At 37.2% G+C, this 20,949-nt stretch overlaps 1 protein-coding gene across 1 annotated transcript in view; it reads right to left on the minus strand.

Annotated features, from left to right (window-relative positions):
- LOC125118116 (fibrous sheath-interacting protein 2-like) overlaps positions 1-20,949 on the minus strand; it is a 71,302-nt gene that overhangs the window by 16,600 nt on the left and 33,753 nt on the right. The window contains exons 13-14 of the mRNA XM_047764252.1: positions 11,201-19,931; positions 389-9,756 (exon numbers count right to left, since the gene is read on the minus strand). Of these exons, the coding sequence (XP_047620208.1) occupies positions 389-9,756; positions 11,201-19,931 (18,099 nt within the window). The remainder of the gene's footprint in view (positions 1-388; positions 9,757-11,200; positions 19,932-20,949) is intronic.

The raw sequence follows: 20,949 nt of genomic DNA on the forward strand, positions 1-20,949 counted from the left end.
TAAAAAGAACTGTGGTGACTGTAGAAACTGCATTTCTTCTGAGTTGCCAGAGGAGGACTACAATTCCAGTCAACCCTGTTTGCTGTAAAGGGCATTACTCTGTATTCTCATTCCTCAGGAAATGGCAGTTCAGTCTGACTAGCTAGTGCAACCTAGCCTGCCACCTTTACACTGAGCCACACCGCTGATGGATGGGGTTGTTAGTCCCAGAAAAGCAGAGGACCGTATTGGAGGAATCAGAGTCCCCATTTCTACTGGGCTGGGCAAGAGAAAATTGACCATGTTTTACAAATGCATTCCTGAAGACTTACCTGAGGAAGGAAATCGCAGAGCAGCCAGCGATTTCACTAACTGCTCATTTCTTTTCACCACTGCCTTTTGCACTTACCTCTAATGGCTTCACATCCAGTCGTCCTGCCTGATCCAAAGAGACTCGTCTTTCTTTCTTTCTCGAATAAGGTGCATCAGTTGAGTAACTTCTCCCACTTATTGACACTCTTCTCAGTGTTTCGATGCTATGTCCAGTTCTAGCTAAGCACTCCCTCTGCAGCTTCTCAATCGATTGTGTTTTTATAGAAAGGACCCCTAAGTGTTCTGCAACAATGTCTGGATCAATATTGATTGGCTGTTTCCCACGGTGAGGAATTATCCTAACTGAAAGCTCTTCTTCCCTTAACTCTTGATGGAACCCTTTTGGCTCTGGCTCAGGTTCAGTTCTCAACACATGCTCCTGCACCTTTTCAACAATTCGACCAACATCCAGATCACCAAAGAGATTAGCACATGAAGCTTTTGGGCTAATTGTTTCTAATGCACAATTAGAAACTTTCATGATAATGAAAGAAGCCACCTCTTTAGGAAAGATGTGGTTTGTACCTTTCATATCATAATAAAGTTCTTCATGTGTTCCAGATTGTTGTAGTACATGATTATACACAGAATCGACCATCTGAGAAATAATTTCCATATTTTCTGGATTTAAAAAGTTTTCTTCAGGATTACCAGCTATAATACTAATGTTTTTTCTGGAAATCTCAGCTGTCACGGATTTTGTCAATTGAGATGCAATTTTATTTAACTCAGGCTTTGATAAGTTTTTAGGATCTCCACTTGAGGCACTTGGAAACTTTACTAGTTTAGCCAAAAACAAGGCAAGTGTTTCTTCTAAAAATCTGGCATCTATTACAGCCTCTTTTTTGGATGAAGGCTTTTTCTTCGACCTAAGGTCATCAATAATCTTAACCACCTTTTCCATAATTTTGACAGCTTCCAGAACTAACTCTGAACTTGATGTTTCTTCCTCTACTTGAGGATGAAATTCTGAATTGGAAATTTCCCTCACCATTAAATACCCTATTATATCTGAGAGGACACTGCTCTTACCCATTAAATCTTTATATACTGAAATATGAGATCCGGAGTGCTTTAAAACAATGTTATAAACAGAAGTAACTACTTTTTCAATAGTTGCACTGTCTGCTAAAGATACAGTGGATGATTCTTTGACCTGGGGTACTACTATAATCTGACTTTTAGAGATATATTCTTGGAATGAACTTAAGATTTTTGAGGTTATTTTTTGCATTTCAGCATATAGGGAATTATTTTGCTTCTTAACCGCTTTTGGAAACATAGATAAAAGCTTTGACAAAAAATTTACAGCAATTTCTTCTATTATGTTAAAAGGCAGTTTGTAAGCCCGTGATGGCCGAGGCTGGAGAACTTTAGTGGGCTGGATAATATCTTTAAGGACATTTTCAACAACGCAGTCAACTTCTGTACACTGATTTGGTGTTAGTTCTCCAGAAAAATAGTTCTGTAACTGATTTCCAGTCACTTCCTGTACTACTAAATTAACTATGGCTTCTGAAAGGATTTTGCAACCACTGCTGAGACACTTTTGTATGCTCTCCTGAGATCCAAATTGTGGCAAGAGATTATTATAAATAGTCTGAACCACTAATTGAATAATTTCATCATCATTAGGACATAAGGAGTCTACAAATTGGATCATCATATCTTCATCTTTGGAGATCTCTGTTATAACTGTACTTGCTAACTTCATTTGAAGGAAATCCAATTCTGTGTACAAATTATCCTCAGATATTTCTGCTTTAGCATTGGCTACTACTGAGAAAACTTTTGATAGAAGAGAAGAAATTATCCTTTCTAAAAATTCATGAGGCAGCATTACCGTATATGGCGATGATGTCTGACATTCTTTGCAGGCTGTCTGAGCCACCTTCTGGACCTTTTTCATAACCTCCTTAGATTCTAGAGGTAAACATACTGAATCTGGAACCTCATCATAAAGTAGCAAGTTTAGCCGATGCTGAAAAATTCCTTCTATTACTGCATTAGCTAGCCTTCTTGCTAGTTTTTCAACATTACTATTTATGTCCTCACAAATCAAGTCTCGAGATTGATATTCCTGCAAAATATTGCATATAGAGGAGTGAACAATCTTATTGACCAACATTTTATCCATTGATGGTGTTTTAGCCTTATCTGAAGAAGGTATTTTAGTGGCAGGTGCATTTTTATGCATGACTGGTATATTATCCACAATTATTTTTTTCTTGGGAGGAGTTTTATCCACATATAGTTCTTTTTGCCTGAGAGGTACTTTATGAACTAATGAAACTGTATCTTCAGATGGGAAGAACTTACTTCCTTGATCTGGGTTTAATACTTTAATTTGAGCATCTGAAAACACCTTTAACAAAGAATCAATCAGTTTCATAGCCATGTCATAGAGATCAGCTTGATTTCCATCTTTGGTTACATTTTGGCATGTATCATCTATATCTGATGAGGAAGAAAAAATCAATTTGTTAACTATTTCAGAGACAACATCTTCTAAAAAGTTAGGGAAAATAACTGGCTTATTTTCTGGTGGGTCCTGAGAATTGTCCTGTTTACTAGGTTTACTTGTAATCCCTTTACTTTTCTCATTCTCTTCCTCTTTTGCAGGAGCATTTTGTTTAGTTGAATTCATTGAAGCAGGCTGTGCAAAATCCTTGGCATCCGCTTGAGTTACATATGCTGCTTTATCACCTAGGGGATCTGGGGATTTTGAATCATCTACTGGTCCTTGCAAAGAAGTTATTTCTAAAACATTTCTGTAAATGATTTCAGTGACATTTTGGGCATGTTTAAGATGCAAGATCTGTCTGTCATCTGTAACCTTGTAGGCCAGAGAATCTCTCCACGTCTGGCTCTCTCTATTTCTCACCTTGGATATCAGAGATGGTAATTCAAAGGGTTTATCCCCTTTCCCTAATGCACGTTTCTTCTTGTTACTCTCCTTCTTATCATCTATTTTAAAATCTGGTTCCAGGACAACCTTCTTGTTTTCTGTATCATTGGTAGCTGGTGAAAGATGTTGGTATACCTCATCAGCTTGCCCTTTCTTATCTTTTCTAGCCAAACGGTCTTTCTTGATTTCATTTTTTGTAAGTGCTCCACCCAAATCTGGCCCCTGAATATCTTTACTTTCCACGCTAGTTGCTGGGGAAGTAACTTTTGATACCTTCTCATTATCTTTTCCAATTGAACTTTCCTTTTTCTTTTCATCCTCTTTCTTTTTCTTGGACAAGCCTCCAACTGACTCTGATGCTAGGGTAGTTACTTTGCTCTTTATAATGCTACTTATATTGGTACATATTGGCTCATGGAGGCTGCCTGTTTTCACTAATGTCTCCTCCTTTTTGAAGTTTTCTTTTCCATTAAGTGTTCTTCTATCTATTTCCAAAGTGTCCATTTTGTCTTTTAGGCCTGAGGTTAGAGGAATAAGTGTAGGTAATTGTTCTAGGGAAGACACTGTGTTCTCCTTCAAGCTTCTGGTAATCTTTGTAAAGGTTTTAGATGGTAGGTGTTGAACTCTTTGGATGATGCTATCCACATCTAGGAATGAAAAGAAGGTGGAAATCCAGCCTCCCGAAAAAAGTGGTTGAATCTGGAAAGCAGAGATTGCCTTCTTGGCCAAAGCAGCAATCACCTCTATAACAATGTTATATCCATCATGTTTCTGAACATTTTTAGATCCATATATTTCTATGACCTCATCATACACAGAATCAGATATTTTATCGACTGTTTCTTTATCTATTGGTGGAAATGAAAACATTTTTTCAGCATTTGCTAGAACTTTAATATCACTTTTCCTAAATTCCCCTATCAGGGCATTTGCAAATTTTATAGCTGGGCTCTTGAGATCTCCTTCTGATAGCTCTTTGTCCTTAGGATTTTCAGCAGTACTTGGTAGAGAATAAAATTTGTGAACAAGGTTAATTACAACGTCTTCCAAAAATGTAGCAGAGTACACGGAGGCCTGTGGGAAGGACTGTATTTTTTCTTTAATGGGATTCAGGAGTTCAATGACTTGGTCATTTTCGAGTAAGCCACTGGGAGATGATTCTTCATCACATAAAAATGGCTGCAGATGGTAGTCCACAATTTCCTTCATAATGAAACCAGCTATTCTGCTGAGGAATGAATCTCCCTTTTTGCATGTATCTTTCTGTGCTTCATCTTCAAACTTAATTCTTTTCATAATATTGTTACAGATGGAGTCAACAGTGTTATCAATTGCCCCTGACTGCAAACTTTCCACATGCTCCTCTGCCTTGGCAAGTCTAATTTCATGTTTAGAAATTTCTGTTATAATATCATCAATTAGATTTGAAGCTGCATTCACAAACTCATTATCTGGTGGCACCCTTTCCTCACTTAGTTCCGTTTCAGTCTCAGATGAAGGGAATATATGTGCTAGAAGCTTATAAATCATATCTTCTAGAAGGGAATGAGGCAATACAGTGACATATGATGGCAAGTTAAGGCTGTCATCATTGATGGTGTTGAGTACGTTTCTGATGATTTTCTTCTCTTGGAGGGAGGAATAGGAAGAAGTTGCTAATCCTCCTGAAACTAATGACTCCACCTGATAATCATAAATTTCTCCTAACAGCAAATAATATATTTGTTTCCCAAAACTAACAGCATCATTTTGTATAACTCTAGAAATATGTACCAGAGATTGATAATCATCTAATATTTTTTCATAAATAATGTTGACAGTTTTTTTAACCATTTCTTTATATCCTTCTGAAAAATACAGGTTTTCATCCAAGTGATCTGCAACTAAAATTTGCGATGTGGTGAACTCCAGCACAGTTGATTTTACTAATCGTGTAACAAGGTCAGTAACATTGGCTTTTGCTTTACATGGGTTTTCAGCAGCCAAGACATTATGTGAAAATACATAGAGGATTTTGCATAAAAGCTCAGAAATTACTTCCTCCAAAAAGACAGCCGAATTCACAATGAAAGATAATTCTCTTTGTTTAGGATCTGTTGCTCTCTGTTGATAAGTCTGATCTATGGTACCTGTAGGAAGAGTTTTATTTCCAGATAAAAATGCCTGAAGATGATGGTTAAATATTTCTCTTATTATATAACTTGCTATTTTTGTAACAGGTATATTACTTATGCCTTTTTTATTTTTTGAAAGAGACTGATGTAGATTTAAATGAGAAATGTCAGTATAAATGGCATTGACCATAGCCTGAATATCTTTTTCTGGAATCACATTTTGTTTTTCACTTCCCTGTTTAGTAATGCATATCGCATGCTTAGAAATTATTGACATGATTTCATCGATCAGACTCACAACTGTGTTGCTGAAGCCTGACTGCAAAAGGTTCACATCTTCTGCACTGCAGTTCAATGGGCTTACCTGAGATAAAACCTGAGTGGCTATTTTTTTCAAATGTGTATGTGAAAATACAGTGGTATATGTTGTACAGGTCTGTCTTCGGAGTCTTGATTTATGGATTGCATAATGAACTCTCTTTATCAAAACATCAGCATTGAGTTTTGAATATGATTTAAAAGGCAGCTTTGCTATGAAATATGGGGGAATTTGGAAATCAAAAACTTCAGCCAGGATAATTTTAGTTATCCTCTCAGCCAGTGTCTTTGTGTCACTGAGAAAGTCCTTGTTAGGTTCCAGTTCATATTCTTGTAAAACTTTGCTATATGCTGTGTCAATAATTTTGATCACTATGTCTCTATCTACTGGTGGCAAACACAATTGTTCCTTAGCATTTCCTAGGATGCTAACTTGAGCTTTTGAGAATTCTTCCGTTATCAAAAATATGAGTTCTTCAGCTGTTTCCAACAGTTCTTTTTCTGAATCTCTTACTGCTTTTGTTTGCACAATACCTAAAACCCTGTGGAATATTTTGCTTAAAACCCCAGAGATAACATCTTCCAAAAAGGCTAAGGAGTAAACACTGGCAAAAAACCATTGCCTTCTTCTCATATCATCAGTGTACATACATGATGAAGGAAACGGCAATTTTCCATACACAAATGGATGAAGATGTTGTTGACAGATATTTTTAATGATAAAACCTGCTATTCTATCAATAAGAACATTGTCACTGCTTGTGATAGCGTGCACAACTGCTTCTTGAGACCCAGAGTTTTGCAGGATATTTCTGCATATGGAATCAATGAGATGCTGAGTATCATCCTCTGAATAAACAGGTTCGGTTTCATCTTCATCTTTTGAAAATCGAATTTCATGTTGAGAAATTTTCATCCTAATATCACTGATAAGCTTTGAAGAGATTTCACTGTGATTCATTCCTGATCTATCTTTTGGAGTTTCACTGTATGGAACCATGTTAGGTGCAGAAGGAAAGATTCTAGATAGTAGTACTCTGATCATGTCTTCTAGAAACATGTATGGCAGCAAGGTGTTATATGGAGATAAATGCTGGCTTGGCTGGGTAGGTTCAGTGATGCCTCTAAAGATCTTCTGAATAATTTTCTCTGCTGTTAAACTAGCACAGGAAGAAGCTGACAAATCCCCAGAAAACAGTGGATGAAAAAGGTAATCAGAAATAGCTGCTACAATTAAATTGGTAATATTTTCTGCAAAAATATCACTGTCTTTGAGTTCTTCATTATCAACCTCAGGGGCCAGCCCATGCCGCTTCAAAACATTCTCATAAAATGAATTGACAAGTTCATCCACTGTGTCTATATCTACAGTGGGGAATGGCTGCTCTTGGTCATCACGAAGAATGCAGATTTTAGCTTTGTTAAAATGGTTGTTTATTGCCTTTACTATTTTTTTGGTCATTGTATCCAAATCACACTCAGTGTTATATTTTGGATTGAAGACTTTTGATAATAGTCTGGCAACAATGTCTTCTACAAATGCGTTAGGATAAAAGTCCCTGCCTAGTAATGATGGCTTCTGGGGTCTGTGTGATACTGTGACTTCACTGAGGACCTCTTCAACCATATTCAATATTTCATCCAATGGAGTCACTGAATGAGATAAGCTTTCTCCACACAAAAATGGCTGGAGATGACTTTCAATAATTTCTTGAATAATAAGACTGGCCATTCGGTCAACCATAATTGGGCTTTGGCTTTCTATACTTTTCTGTATTGACACAAGAGAGCCAGACATCTGCAAAATATTGTTATAAACAGACTCTACCATATTTTGAAGGTTTTTTCCTGTATATAGATATTGACAGTCATATTTAGTGAGCCAAATCTTGTGCTTTGAGATGGCTAACAAAACCTTATTTATTATACAAGTGGATCTCTCATTAAAATCCAAAGTCATTAAGTATTTCTTTCCTAAGCATGAAGCCTCGCTAGGTGGAGGAATGAGTTGAGATAATAGTCTTCTGATGACATCTTCTAAAAATGAATGTGATAGCAGGGTAGTATAGCCTGTTGAATGTTGACTTTGGTAGTTGAGTTCACTCAGGTTGTTTTGAAGTTTCTGCAGTATATTCTCAGCTTTGAGAGGGTAATATGAATTGGGCATGAGCTTTCCTACAAAGCACAATGGGAGTTGGTGGTCTACACTCTCTTTCAATATGCCATTAATTATCTGTTCTGCTATTGATCTGGCAGCATGTGCCACATGACTGCCACAGGTAACCTGCAATGCATATTCCCACAATACATCATTATAAACAGAGTCAACAATCTTACTAACAGTTTCTTTAGAGATTGGTGGAAAGCATCTCCTTTCCTCAATGTCCCGTAAAACAGTCACTTGAGCATTATTAAACTCATTCACTACAGAGGTGACATCTAATATATTCATGTCATTGAGCCGATCTTCAGTGATGTTTACATTTTTGCCCTGCAGTGAAGTGGTAAGATTAAGAAAAATGTCTGCAATTACTTCCTCGAGAAATGTGGCGGAGTAAACTCCTGTGTTCATGCCTCCTTGATGCTGCATGTTAAGAATGGCTGTAGCATTTACTTCCTTTTTACCTGGTCTTCGAAGAGGAGGCAGAAAAGGGAATTTTTCTGAAGACTGCTTACCAAATGGGGTTTGCATTTTGGAATTAATCACCCTAAGATTATTCAGTGGTCCTGTCAGAGGCCTGTGGTTATAACTCCTGTATCTTACAGTGCCTTTACCCTGTCTTGATTCTTTTAATTCTGGCCTTTTTGCTTTTGGGAAACTAGGTGGTCTCTCTCTTGTCCTGTATGTAAAATGCTTTTTTGTAAGAGGTGGACTTCTGGGAGGTTGCTGTATAGTGCATGACAGTTTTTCCATTAAGGATTTTACCAACCTATGGGAAATAATACTAAGCATAGATTCTTGATCTATTTCTACCAGATTTTCCAAAAGGTCTGACATGTCATTTCCTTCAGATGGTGAGCCATAGTCCATTGTTCCCCTGCAATAATCCTCTACAATTTGAAGTATGTTGAACAGTTGATGTTCTGTTGATATTTCATCAGAAAGAGGACCATTTGTAAGGAAGTTGTTGGTTGTGCATTCTTCCAAGAGTATTCTAACAAGTTTCTCACACACGACATTCAGAAGAAAAACTGATTTGGGTGAGAGCCCTAGGTTATTTCTAGAAATTCTATGACTTTGCTGGTTACTTGAAGATAGGGACATGTTTCTTGCTATTTTACCAGAATCTATGTTCCAATTTGGGCATTCATCTGGTAAAAACAAATGTACAACAATATTGAAAATTTTGTTGACTACTTCTTTGGATTCATGAGTTCTTAGGCTGCCAACCAGAGTGTCTAAGTTACATGCTAGAGAATTTAGTTTATTTTCCTGTACTAGTTGATTAATTTGGTGAGTAGGAGCTGATTTCCAACCTCTGGAACCTATCTGTCTTTTCATTGTTTTGGTTTTGTTGCAAATAGGTAAACTATGGCTTTTAAGTGTGGCAGGTGGTTTGTTTTTTCCTTTGCTGTCAAGGTGATGATTTATTCCTAATTCTTTGGACAGAACATGGATCACTCCTATTAAGAGATCCTGAAATAGATCGCTGAAGTCAGCCACAGGTCCCTTTGGGCAATAACTGTATTTTGTTTTCACAGAAACCACTCGTTGTGTAACGTCCGCCTTTAAAATGTCACTACTGAAAAGGATTTGAATAATGATTTCAGAAATTCCCAAAGCAAGTCCTCTGATAGAAACTGACCGGCTCTCAAACACTTGGGAATGAACTAAAATAACCTTGCTAAAATTTGCATCTTGGCTCTCCGGTGATTTCTGTTTTGTTTCATCATCTTTGGTGCAATCAGAAATGCTTGAAATTATATAGAAAATAACTAATTCAGTGAGATGTTCACAAAATTGATTAAGAGAAGAATCACTGTTTATGCTTCTTAGAGGGTGTTTTGATTCATATTTTTTGTTTAACAGCATGGAAACAACTGACACATTTTCATCAAAAGGACCTTAAAACAGAAAACATTGCTATTTTTAACATGCATTAAGGAAAAATGTTGACCATTCCAAATACTGGCAAAATTTTATAATATGAATTTCACTCTGGGTGTACTCCACTCAAGAAATAGAAAAACCCAGTCAAGAAAGGAACTGGGTTTTCTTCAAATCTCTATTTCCCAACTGTGGAGTCTTTACTTCTCCTGGGAAGTTAAGAAAATAGCCCATTTAGAATTCAAATCTTTGACTGCTGCTTTCTTCCTTGGATAGCTATGTTGCTTTAAGAAGCAGGAAATCCTGGGGCAGAGAAACGACTTCTAGCTTTTAGTGCTGTAATGCTCTAATGATACCTAGATTCCAGTGATATCTAGAGATCTCATATAATACTTGAAAACATTTTTGTTCAGCTCATTATCCCATCTGGGACTATGTAGTATGTAAAAAATTGAACAGAATGAAACTGCAGATGTTTGACAGTTTTTGACATGTAAAAATGGCTATTTCCTATGGTCCAATCCAGTATATTCATAGAAAGGGGAGTGCAGATATCATATGCATAAGCAGCATGGGTTTCTTCTCCTTCCTTTTTTTTTTTTTTTTTTTTTGCTTTTTAGGGCTGCACTTGTGGCACAGAGAAGTTCCCAAGCTAGGGGTTGAATTGTAGCTGCAGCTGCTGGCCTACACCACAGCCACAGCAATGTGGGATCTGAGCCGCCTCTGTGACCTACATCACAGCTCACGGCAATGCCAGATCCCCGACCCACTGAGCAAGGCCAGGGATCGAACCTGCATCCTCATGGATACTAGGTGGATTTGTTTCCACTGTGCCACAGCAGGAACTCCGTAAGCATGGGTTTAGAGTATTATACCTAAAAAGAATTTAAGTCAGAACACTGGAACATGAACCGAACAAGAAGTTTAACGGCACTGTTGTTATTAACTCTATCACCAATAACTGCAAAGACTATAACTGTAAACCTCAAAAAGAAATCGGATCATTATAGTCAATTAACTATGCATGAGGTCTGACTATAATGTAAGAAGTCTTTTTAAAAATAACTTTTAAAAAACCCTCTTGGAACTTCTGTTTGGGAATTGCCTTTAGAACAGCTGTATATCTCAAGCAAGACATCATTTCATAGTCATATCTCATGCCCAACTGAAATATCCCACTTTAAATTATGCCCATTTAATCTCATCTGTAGATAAGGAAAAGTGAAGAACACTCCTCCATATGAAAATTATGTAAATGCATAATATTTTTTCTTTTAGCATACTGACCAGTTGAAAAATACACAAGTAGATAAACAGCCACTTCAAATGGGAGGCTGTTTTCAGAGAAGCAGTGAATGCAGCTTCTTGCATGTAAGGGTTAAAGACAAAAATCTTAAAAATTATCACTGACTTTTCCCCCCTAAAATGATGCCAACTCTTTATAAATCATCCCTCACTCACCTCCGATTTCAAAGTTCTTGAAATGTGTGACCACAGATGTAGTAACATATCTTGCTACTAGATGGATTTCATGTGGTCCCAGTTCCTGATCGGCAAAAGCAATGACCTCAGCCTCTTCGAGGGTTGCTGCTTTCTCTAACTTCGGGTACTTATTTTTCCACTTTTCCAGTAAAGTGGAATCTTCTCCATTTGCCACAAAGCTTTTGTTTTCTTCTTCGGTTTCATAGCTGTTTCTTTTTTCCCATATTTTAAGCAAGCTTTTCTCGGCCTTCTGTTCTTCTATAGAGAAAAGCCTTTCCTTTGATATAAAAAACGGCTTCATAGTTTCTGTACTTTCATTAGTGTGTGTGGTTTGACTTGGAAGGCCATAACTCAACAGTATGGTATTGACAATGTTTTCTGCAGCCAAACATATTTTGAGTGGAGAAATGGTTGTCTGTATTTGGTTTGGCTTAACAACTGGTTTAGGGGACTTGTAATGAAGCGCTCTGTGATTTTTGCCTTCTTCCATTTCTCTGAAGGACATGGGGTGCTCTAGGGATGATTGTGCAGAGTCACTGGATTTCTGAGATGGTTTTTGTAAGACAGTGCCTTCTGGGAGAGAGTATTTTCCTTTCACAGAGTGTCTGACATACGTAGGTGTATTTGAGGAAGGCTTGTCCTTTATTTTCATATCTTCCTCTGAATAAAACAACAAGCCAGGGATTTGTGGAGGATCATTGCAGCAGCTAACTCTCACTGACTTTGAAGTGGACATTCCCATTCCAGTTGCAAATCTGGACCAATTAACAATGCAGGCATTTTCAGCTCCTTGAAGGAGATTTTCCTTTGGATGGCTTTTGATCATCAACTCATAGAAATCAGTGCACTGGTCCACCAGTGTGCTGATGATCTGACTTGCTCCAATGTTTTCTTCAAATAGGCATTTTTCTTTGTCTAGTTTGTTCTTAATTACACCAAGCATGTCGTTGACAGTATTAACAGTATAAGTAAGCAATTCTGAATGGAATGAGTGAAGCTTTCGAAGGATATTCTGTATGTTTTCCTGGGAAATCGTACTTGATTTAGATTCATCAGGAAATTTATTCAGTGTTTGTAACTTGGGCAATATCGTTTTCTTTAATGATTTCTGTTGCACAGCAAAAAAGTTTTCGATAGGTGTTCTCACAATTTCAGAAAAAGCATAAGTAGAGACATGTTTAAACTGTAAGTCTGTAAATGACTCTAAGGTGTTCAGAACCCCTTCCAAGATTTCTTGAGCGATTCGGTGGCCAGAGCTCCCCAAGTTGTTGTATTTCGACTTTGCATTATAAGCTGGTATATCGTTGAGGCTGTTTGTTCTTAAGGAAGAACATATACTTCCAGCAGTAGTTTCTTTCTTGCTTTCTAGAGTTTCTTTACTATATGCTGTGAACATCTGAGTCAAGAAGTTCAACTCTAATTTTTCAAATAGTTTTTCAACAATTTCCTGGCCAAATATATTAATTTGTGATTGGGAACCCTCAGCTCTAGAAGCATGCCTTTTAAAATTAATGTGTCTGCTTTCACAAGCCTCAAGAAGTGACAAATTTAAAAGTGAAACAGATTGTTCTAATTCTTTTGCTTTCATTGAAATTTCATTCAAAACAGTCTCAGCTATCATCAGTAGCTTGTGTTTTTCATTATCCATGTCACCTGACTCTGTTTGCCATTTATCAAATATTTCTTTAAACATAGCTTCTTTAGGAAAGGTTTTTTCTATTTGTGAAGAAACACTCTTCAAAGGGAAATGGGCTTTTGGATTCGCAAGAGAGATCGCACTAGAATACCCCTGTGAAAGTTTGAGATCCTCTGAGTATGAGCCTTCGGCTGGATCAGCCAAATTGTTCTTTGTAGCATATAATTCTTGCAAAACTGCTTTAACAATTGCACTTGCTGTCTCAATTTGATCCGAAGGGAAAGTGTTTACATTTAACATTACTCTGTTTTGCTTCACCTCTTGACATTCATTCACAATTGTTTCCAGAATTTTACTTACTATATTCTTGGCATGCATTTTTAGCTCCTCAGTGGGAAGTTTTGCTCTCACTAAGAGATTTTTGGCACCCCCTATTGATAGCAGGTATGGTGGCCCAGTGGCAGTCTTGGACTGGCTGCCTCTTAAAGTCTTCTCTCTAGGACTTGGCTTGGTTTTGTTTTTGACTTTAGCTCCACTGGGTCCCAGCTGTGGTTTTGTTCCAAATTTAGCTGGAAAGGTAACTTGTGATTTTGTTTTAAAATTTGCTTTAAAACTTGCCTCAGGGCTACCCTTGGGGCTAGCATTAGAACTGCATGGCCCCAGATATCGAATTTTATCAGATTGACCTTTAAGGGATGAACTCTCTTCTAGATTCAGCAAAGCAAAATCTGTGATCTTGTTGAGAACTTTTTGGGCCAATTCCTCGCCCACTCTCAATGGAGAAAATTGTAATAAGGTGTTTTCCAGTGAGGTGACACTTCCAATGCCTGTGTGAGGTTGAACTTGTGGTATCACAGGTTCAGGGGGAACACTTCCTTTTTCTGCTTGTTTCAATTCCCAGAAGCATGATGGATTCATCAGTAATTCTTCACTGCTAGATGCTTCCAATCCTCCCCTGGTTTCACTGTTTTTATATAAAGATGCCATTATTATTGAGAGCATTTTTCTGAACACACTTTCGACTATGTCATTTGCAACACTGCTTATATGTGATTGGAAGGATTTTTTTTGTATTGATGTTTTAATTTTAGAATCAGATGTAAAATGGGGGAGTTCATTAAATGGAGGCCAATGGTCTATGTCTTCCATAACCTTTTGGTATACCTTCTTTAAAATTTCCTTAATTGCACTTAACAAAGTTTTGTTTTCCTGTCCACATTCTCCATTTCTAAATATTTCTTTGAAAATCCTTCTCTGATTTTCTGCTTCTGATATTTGGTTTTCATCTGAGTTTTCTGAAAAGAGAGACAGTTCAGTGTTGTCTTCCAGCTTTCTTTGACCTGGCAGCATTTCATTTTGTACAGTTGCTTGTGTAAAAAGACTAGGGTCCTGCTTTGAGTAAAAACCACTTGCCTTTAAAGATGTTTTATCACGTAAACTCTTTAAGAGGTTGCTGACAGTTTCACTTGCCAGGATGTTTTTTTGGAATGAAGTATCATTTTGATATGTATATATATTTTGGATTTCTAGGTCTATGTCATTTTTTATAAGTGTCAAGATGGTACTGGCAATTATGTCAGCATATTCCTTAAGACTAGCTTGTGATATATGAATCGCAGGTTCATGTTTTTCTCTGTAATTGGCAAATGTGTAATGTGTGACCTCTTGACTGCGAATGGTTTTAGCTGTTGATATTTTCAGGATATTCACATCTAATGGCATTTGGTTTGATTCAAGAAATATGCTGTCGTCTTGTTTATAATTTGTAAATTCTGGGCCAACATATGTTTTTTCTCTAGTCTCAGTACCAAAAATAGGTAGCGAATTTATTCTTTCTGTAGCAAAAGATTTTAATCTATTCAAAATAGTTTTAGTAATGAAGTGAGCATTTTCCTTACATGGGTCAGGAGCAGATTTCTTGGCAGTTGTCTGATTATCATCAGAATAAGCTGATTTCAGCTGTATATCGCTTTCCTTTCTTGCGAGCAGAAATCTCTCCCTTGTCCCTTCATTCACTGAATCTGTAACAGGAGATTGTTGATGCTCTGCTTTGGGAAATGAGTCGGAGAATCTTAGGGACAACCTTGGAGAAGTAGAAGCCTTTGCATTTGTGCCAAGCATGATAGCAGAAGTGAGATTGTGAAGAACAATATCCACCATATCATTGGAAATCATAGCAACACACTCTTTAGGAACTATAAGTCTTAGAATAGCCTTATTTGCATACTCGGGGTCCATTTCAGAGTTTGCTTCTAAATGTCTCCCACTTAAATTACATTTAAGAGACGATACAGCAAGTGGGAGATTATTCTCATCTATTGCTTCCTCACAGATGTCAATTAAGATACCTTCAATGGTATCTAGTATTTGAAATTGAAGTTTTTTTCGATAATCAATTTTACTCAACAGTTTTTCAACAATATCTTCTGACCGACCTAGATCAGTCTTTCTGTCAAATATATTTTTTTCATATTTGCCTTTAGTAGATATAATATCTAACATTGTATTAACAATCTGACTTGGAATACTTTCAGAAACCACATTATGAGTTAAGAATGGACTTACTTCTTTATCTAACTTTTGCTTGATTCCTTGTAAAATTTGTCTAGCCACTTCTGTTGCATATCTATTTAATTTAGAGGCACTCAGTTGACATATTGAGGTAGTCTTTCCCAATTTATTATGATCCACTAAGGAACAGGAGAATTGGTCATCAGGATATGAATCTTTGGTTAATAACCATGGTTGGCTTAAAGCAGTCTCATCCTGCTGTAAAGGTAAAACCATTGGGACTGTGAAACTGATATGAGGATAAAAGAGAGCTTTTACTTTGGATTTAGCAAATGTTTCTAAATTTTTAAATACTGACTGTATAATATCTTCAAGTACATTTGTTTTTGTCAGTTTATCAATATTGAACATGGACTGAGGTGTGCATGGATTTCTGTCCAGTGTGGCAGAACAAACAGGGGCCTTTCCTCCACTGGTATGTTCAGGAAAGGAGATATTTGCTGGAAAGGTGAGAGCATTATACCTATTTTCCTTTTCATTTCTATCTGTCACGGCAGCAGAATAAAGTTTTTGAAATATGGTTCTAACAACATTATCTGCAACAAAGGTTACATCTGCTTCAGACACTAAAGGGCCCATTGTCTTATCCAGGGACTTAGTAGCTGTTTGAGCAATTGGCTCATCACCAGCATGAGAAATGTCACATAAATGGGACTGGGGAAGAGGAAGCACATTTAGTTGATCAATTAAGTGACTCTGAAAAATTTCATTCAAAATATTTCTTATAATGGGCACAACTGGGGACTTTTGTGGCTCTTTGAGTTCTACTTCAAATTTCTTTAATGTTCTTTCTAGTTCCCTTTGATTAAGAAAATCTGATTTGGTTTCTTCTTCTGTTGGGCTTTGCTCTGCAGCACATTCTTTCCCTGTATCTGCAGGATCTTCCAGATGTGACTCTGGGTCTGCTCCCCCAGGAAGAAAATTTCCATAGATTGGCCTGTATCTATACTTCTCAATGCCTCTCTCTTCTGGTTCAATTTCATTAAACATATCTGGAGAAATCACATCTAAAATCAAATTGACTAGATTCTTAAGCATTTGTTTCTCTTGTAGTGGCTTGCTTCTACATGTTTCCAAATCTGACAAGCTTGGATTTAGTTCAGTTTGAATAGCTTTCAGAATAGTACTTGACACTTTCTTTGCATGCGTGTATAAAGTCGACTGCAATCGTTTTTCATGTGTGTTAGCACAAATGTTGGCATTTTCACTTTCCCAGTATGTCATGTTGTTCTTTTTATTTCCACTGATTATAGTGCACAGGGTTTCTAAATTTCTATTGGCAAATCCTTCCAATTTAGCAAAAACCATTTTAAGGATATCTGAAGCCATGGTTTTCAGTTTATTTGGATGCTTTTCTTGTGTGATTCTTGTTTTGGGAGCACCAGTTTCCCCCTTGTTGTTAGTCGCCTCTTGGCTACCTGGCCAGGTCACATTGGACACCATGCTGGAGATTATGTCAGAGCATCTGCTCATCTCTTCAAGAAGCAAAGCAAATGACACACTGTCAGTGTCAATATACTCTGAGATAGCTTTACATTCTGGATTTTTGAAAATGCAATCTATCTCAACACCACATAGTTTTGTAATGATGCCTTCTAGAATTGTCTGAGAAATAAGCTTAATATTGGACTGCAGTGTACTGGTTGTTCTCAAATCCTCATTGATCCACTCTGTATTATGCTCTTCAGATAGGGGAGAATGTAGATGGTCTCCTAAGAGCTTGTATAACATGTCATATAAGGCATCTCCAATCCTATCTAACACTTGCAAGCTGGAACATTTGTGAACGTCCTCCTGCAGGTGAGGACAATGAGAAGGCAAAGGTTTCTGTTGATCAATGCCAGCAGTTCCGTATGAGATTTTAGACCTTAGCTTATCTGCAGGGGGTAAAATATTGCTTTTATATGTGTTTCCACTTAACACCTCACAAATGCAAGTTGCCAATGAACTTGTCATAATGTCATTATTTAGTTTTGTGACAACAGAGTCTAACTCCTTTTCAGTGTCAGCAAAAAATCCTGTATCTCTAAAGTTCTTAGGAGAGCCACTCTTCTTAAGCTTTAGATTTTTCTTATTGTATTGTAGTTCTTTCTGGATAGCATCCAAAACAATTTTTACCACTTTAATTGCATAAGAACTAAGGTGAGATTGAAAGGATTTCTTGTCTGGTGCACGCCTTGAATGGGCAGCATGGCTCTGTGATTTGAAGCAGTTTTGTAATTTTGGACAAATAAATGAGTTCAACATCTTAAAAATTGTGTGAATGATCTTATCATTAATGTGATCCATGGGTTCAGATGTTGATCCACTTGCTTCAGGTTCTAACCAAGGATGTTTTGTAGGATCTACACCAAGTGCAGATAAAAATTTCACCTTCCTTCCACTATCAAACCATGTTTCTAATGGCTCTTTATTTGGTACATCAGCATTATCTGGAGAAGTTTGATGTACTGATACAGAATGTTCGACAATGTGAGTAGAAGCTATGTCAAGTATTTTTAATATAGCATCCACAATTTCTTGAGCTACTGTACGGATTTCTGACACAGAGAACATCTGGTCCATCCATTCTTGATATGACAGACCTTGTGGTTTTTCTGAGCTAAGAAGTGAAGCCTCTCTATAATTTTTATAATCTAAGTGATCAGAGGGCCCAGAAGAGAGATCTTTGAGTGTCTGTTCTATAATACTTGTAACTATATTTTCTGAGGCTTTTTGTATTTGATGCATTTCATCTTGGCTGAAAAGTAAAATGTCTTTATTCAAACCTGCCTTATCCTTTAAAATGTCCTCATTATTAAAAGCTGGAAGGTCAGTATTTAATCCCCAATCATGAAATGCTACTTTGTCTTGATAAGCAGGCTTTGTAGGTAAGTTCATATTTCTTTTGTATTTAAAAGCAGCATTTTCCTTTGTTAACCAGTGATCAGGAACCTGTTCTTGTAATTTTGCTTTTTCATCTTTGATAGATGAAATCAGTACACTCTCTATAATTCTGTCTACTTCTTCATTTTCATCTTCAGAATAAAGGACCATGCCAGGAACATTAATAGGTGGAAATAGGTGCCCATACCGAGGACCATTGGCTATTCCAGTGCAGCTGAGTCTGTTCTTTTCTTCAGTGCCAGAAGGACTGCTCATTCTGGCATGCCCACTCTTCTGAACATCTGTTTTCACTGGTTTCTGATGTAGTTGAGCCAAGACATCATCAAGTAGCTGAAGGATGATCACTGCTTCTTCAGTTGCAATGAGCCTTTCACTATTAAGTCCAATTTGTATATAACCTAGTATAGTGCTAATTGCTTTCTCTATATAACCGACCAGAGAGGGCTGGGAAAAAATATTTGACACTAAATTTTGTATTTCTTCTTTGGCAATTAAATTGGGAGCACCAGGGTCAGCACTGGATTTCCTTTTGCTGGCTCTTTGAAGAGACATAAATGTTGGATCTTTCCTGTGTTGCTCATAAACTGGTTCAGTTGTGATTTCAAGATGAGCAAGTTCACTTTGCTTAGAAGATGTAAGAGCTGTCAGCTTTTCGAAGATCACATGAACTATATCCTCTGCAATATCATTCATGTTCTCTAATACATAAGGCAGTGAAGCTTTTGACGTTTTTTCTTTTGGAGGAATGAAATGTTCTCCACTGACTAAGTTTGATTTAAAGCGAACTGACACATTTTCCTGTGAAAATTCCTCAGTACATTTTTTCTCAACCGCAGACTGTATCTTCTCAAGCACATTTTCTATAATTTCAGCAGCTGCTGAGGAGATATCAACATTGGAGAGCAAGTCTCCTTTGTCAGTGTCAGTTTGATCAGCCAAAGCTTTGGCCGTAACAGAGGAAAGGGTGGGGATGGTCTGCTTTAATTCAGACACCATTTCATGAAAAATGTTTCCTAAAATCAACTCAGTTTCCTCTTTTAGGTGACATTTAAAATCAGCAAAAAGATTATTTAACTCCTGCATCTCATTTACAGCTTTTGCTTTTTCTTCAGAAGACAGTAGGCATTCCAAGCCATCTGTTTCAGTGGTAGCATCTTTACATTTCTCTGTGCCTGTTTCAATTGGTGCAACAGGGTTACTATTGGATTTACAGGTTTTCGGCTTGGGAGATTTAGAGGTCATCTTATATTTAGGTTTGCAGGTTTTAGGTTTCTTTTCTAAGTGTACTTTCTTATAGGTTTTCCCCACATTTGTCCTTTCTTTATGGTCAGAAGATGATTTTAAAGGTGCCACTGGTTGCCCTATTGACTTGTCAGCTGCCTCTACATGGGGCTCTGCCTGAACCATCTTACTTGTTTCATATAGAAATGTTTCACAGCATGTGCTACAGCAATTTGAACTATCAGAAGACAAGGTGGAATCATCAGGCATTGGGTATGTCATATTTCGCAACCTTTCTTCATATTTTGTGATGGCTGGGTATAATACACTGGTCACTGCAGCCACAACCCAGGTCATTATATTTTGAATTATGTTGTTCAGTTCTTCAGAAGTTACCTGGAAAGGAGGCGAGCAGGTATACAATGGAAATCACAGACGTATTTACTCAATTTTAAGCACAAGGACTAACCTTTAATCCTTATATCAAACAATGCATAGCTAGAATCCAGCCATGGTGTATAGAGAAGACATAAGAAATCTATTTAGAAGACCAGATTAATTTCAAGTTGGTTTATTTGTCTATGGCTGTGATTTTGTGGGTTTGCTTTTTTTTTTTTTTTTTGGCCATATCCATGGCATACAAAAGTTCCTGGGTGAGAGATCAAACCTGCACCACCATAGCAGTGACAATGCTGGATCCTTAACCACTAGGCTATCAGGAAATTCCTGTGATCTATTTTTTTTAAAAAGACTTGAATAGACACTTTTCTAAGGAAGATGTACAGATGGCCAACAAGCACATGAAAAAATGCTCTACATCACTGATTATTAGAGAAATGCAAATCAAAACTACCATGAGATACCACCGCAAACCAGTCAGAATGGCCATCATTAATAAGTCCACAAATAACAAATGCTGGAGGGGGTATGAAGAAAAGGGAACCCTCCTGCAGCGTTGGTGGGAATGGAAGCTGGTACAACCTCTATGGAGAACAGTATGGAAGTACCTTAGAAAAGTATACATGGAACTACCATATGACCCAGCAATCCCACTCTTGGGCATATATCGGGACAAAACTTTCCTTAAAAAAGACAAATGCACCCTCACGTTCATTGCAGCTCTATTCACAATAGCCAAGACAAGGAATCAACCCAAATGTACACTGATAGATGATTGGATCAGGAAGATGTGGTATATATACACAATGAAATAATATTCAGCCATAAAAAAGAATGAAATAGTGCCATCTGCAGCAACATGGATGGAACTAGAGACTCTCATCCTGAGTGAAGTAAGTCAGAGAGAGAGAGACAAATACCATATGATATCACTTATATTTGGAATCTAATATACAGCACAAATGAACCTTTCCACAGAAAATAAAATCATGGACTTGGAGAATAGACTTGTAGT

The sequence above is a fragment of the Phacochoerus africanus genome, chromosome X (assembly GCF_016906955.1).
Source record: "Phacochoerus africanus isolate WHEZ1 chromosome X, ROS_Pafr_v1, whole genome shotgun sequence".
Lineage (NCBI taxonomy): Eukaryota > Metazoa > Chordata > Mammalia > Artiodactyla > Suidae > Phacochoerus > Phacochoerus africanus.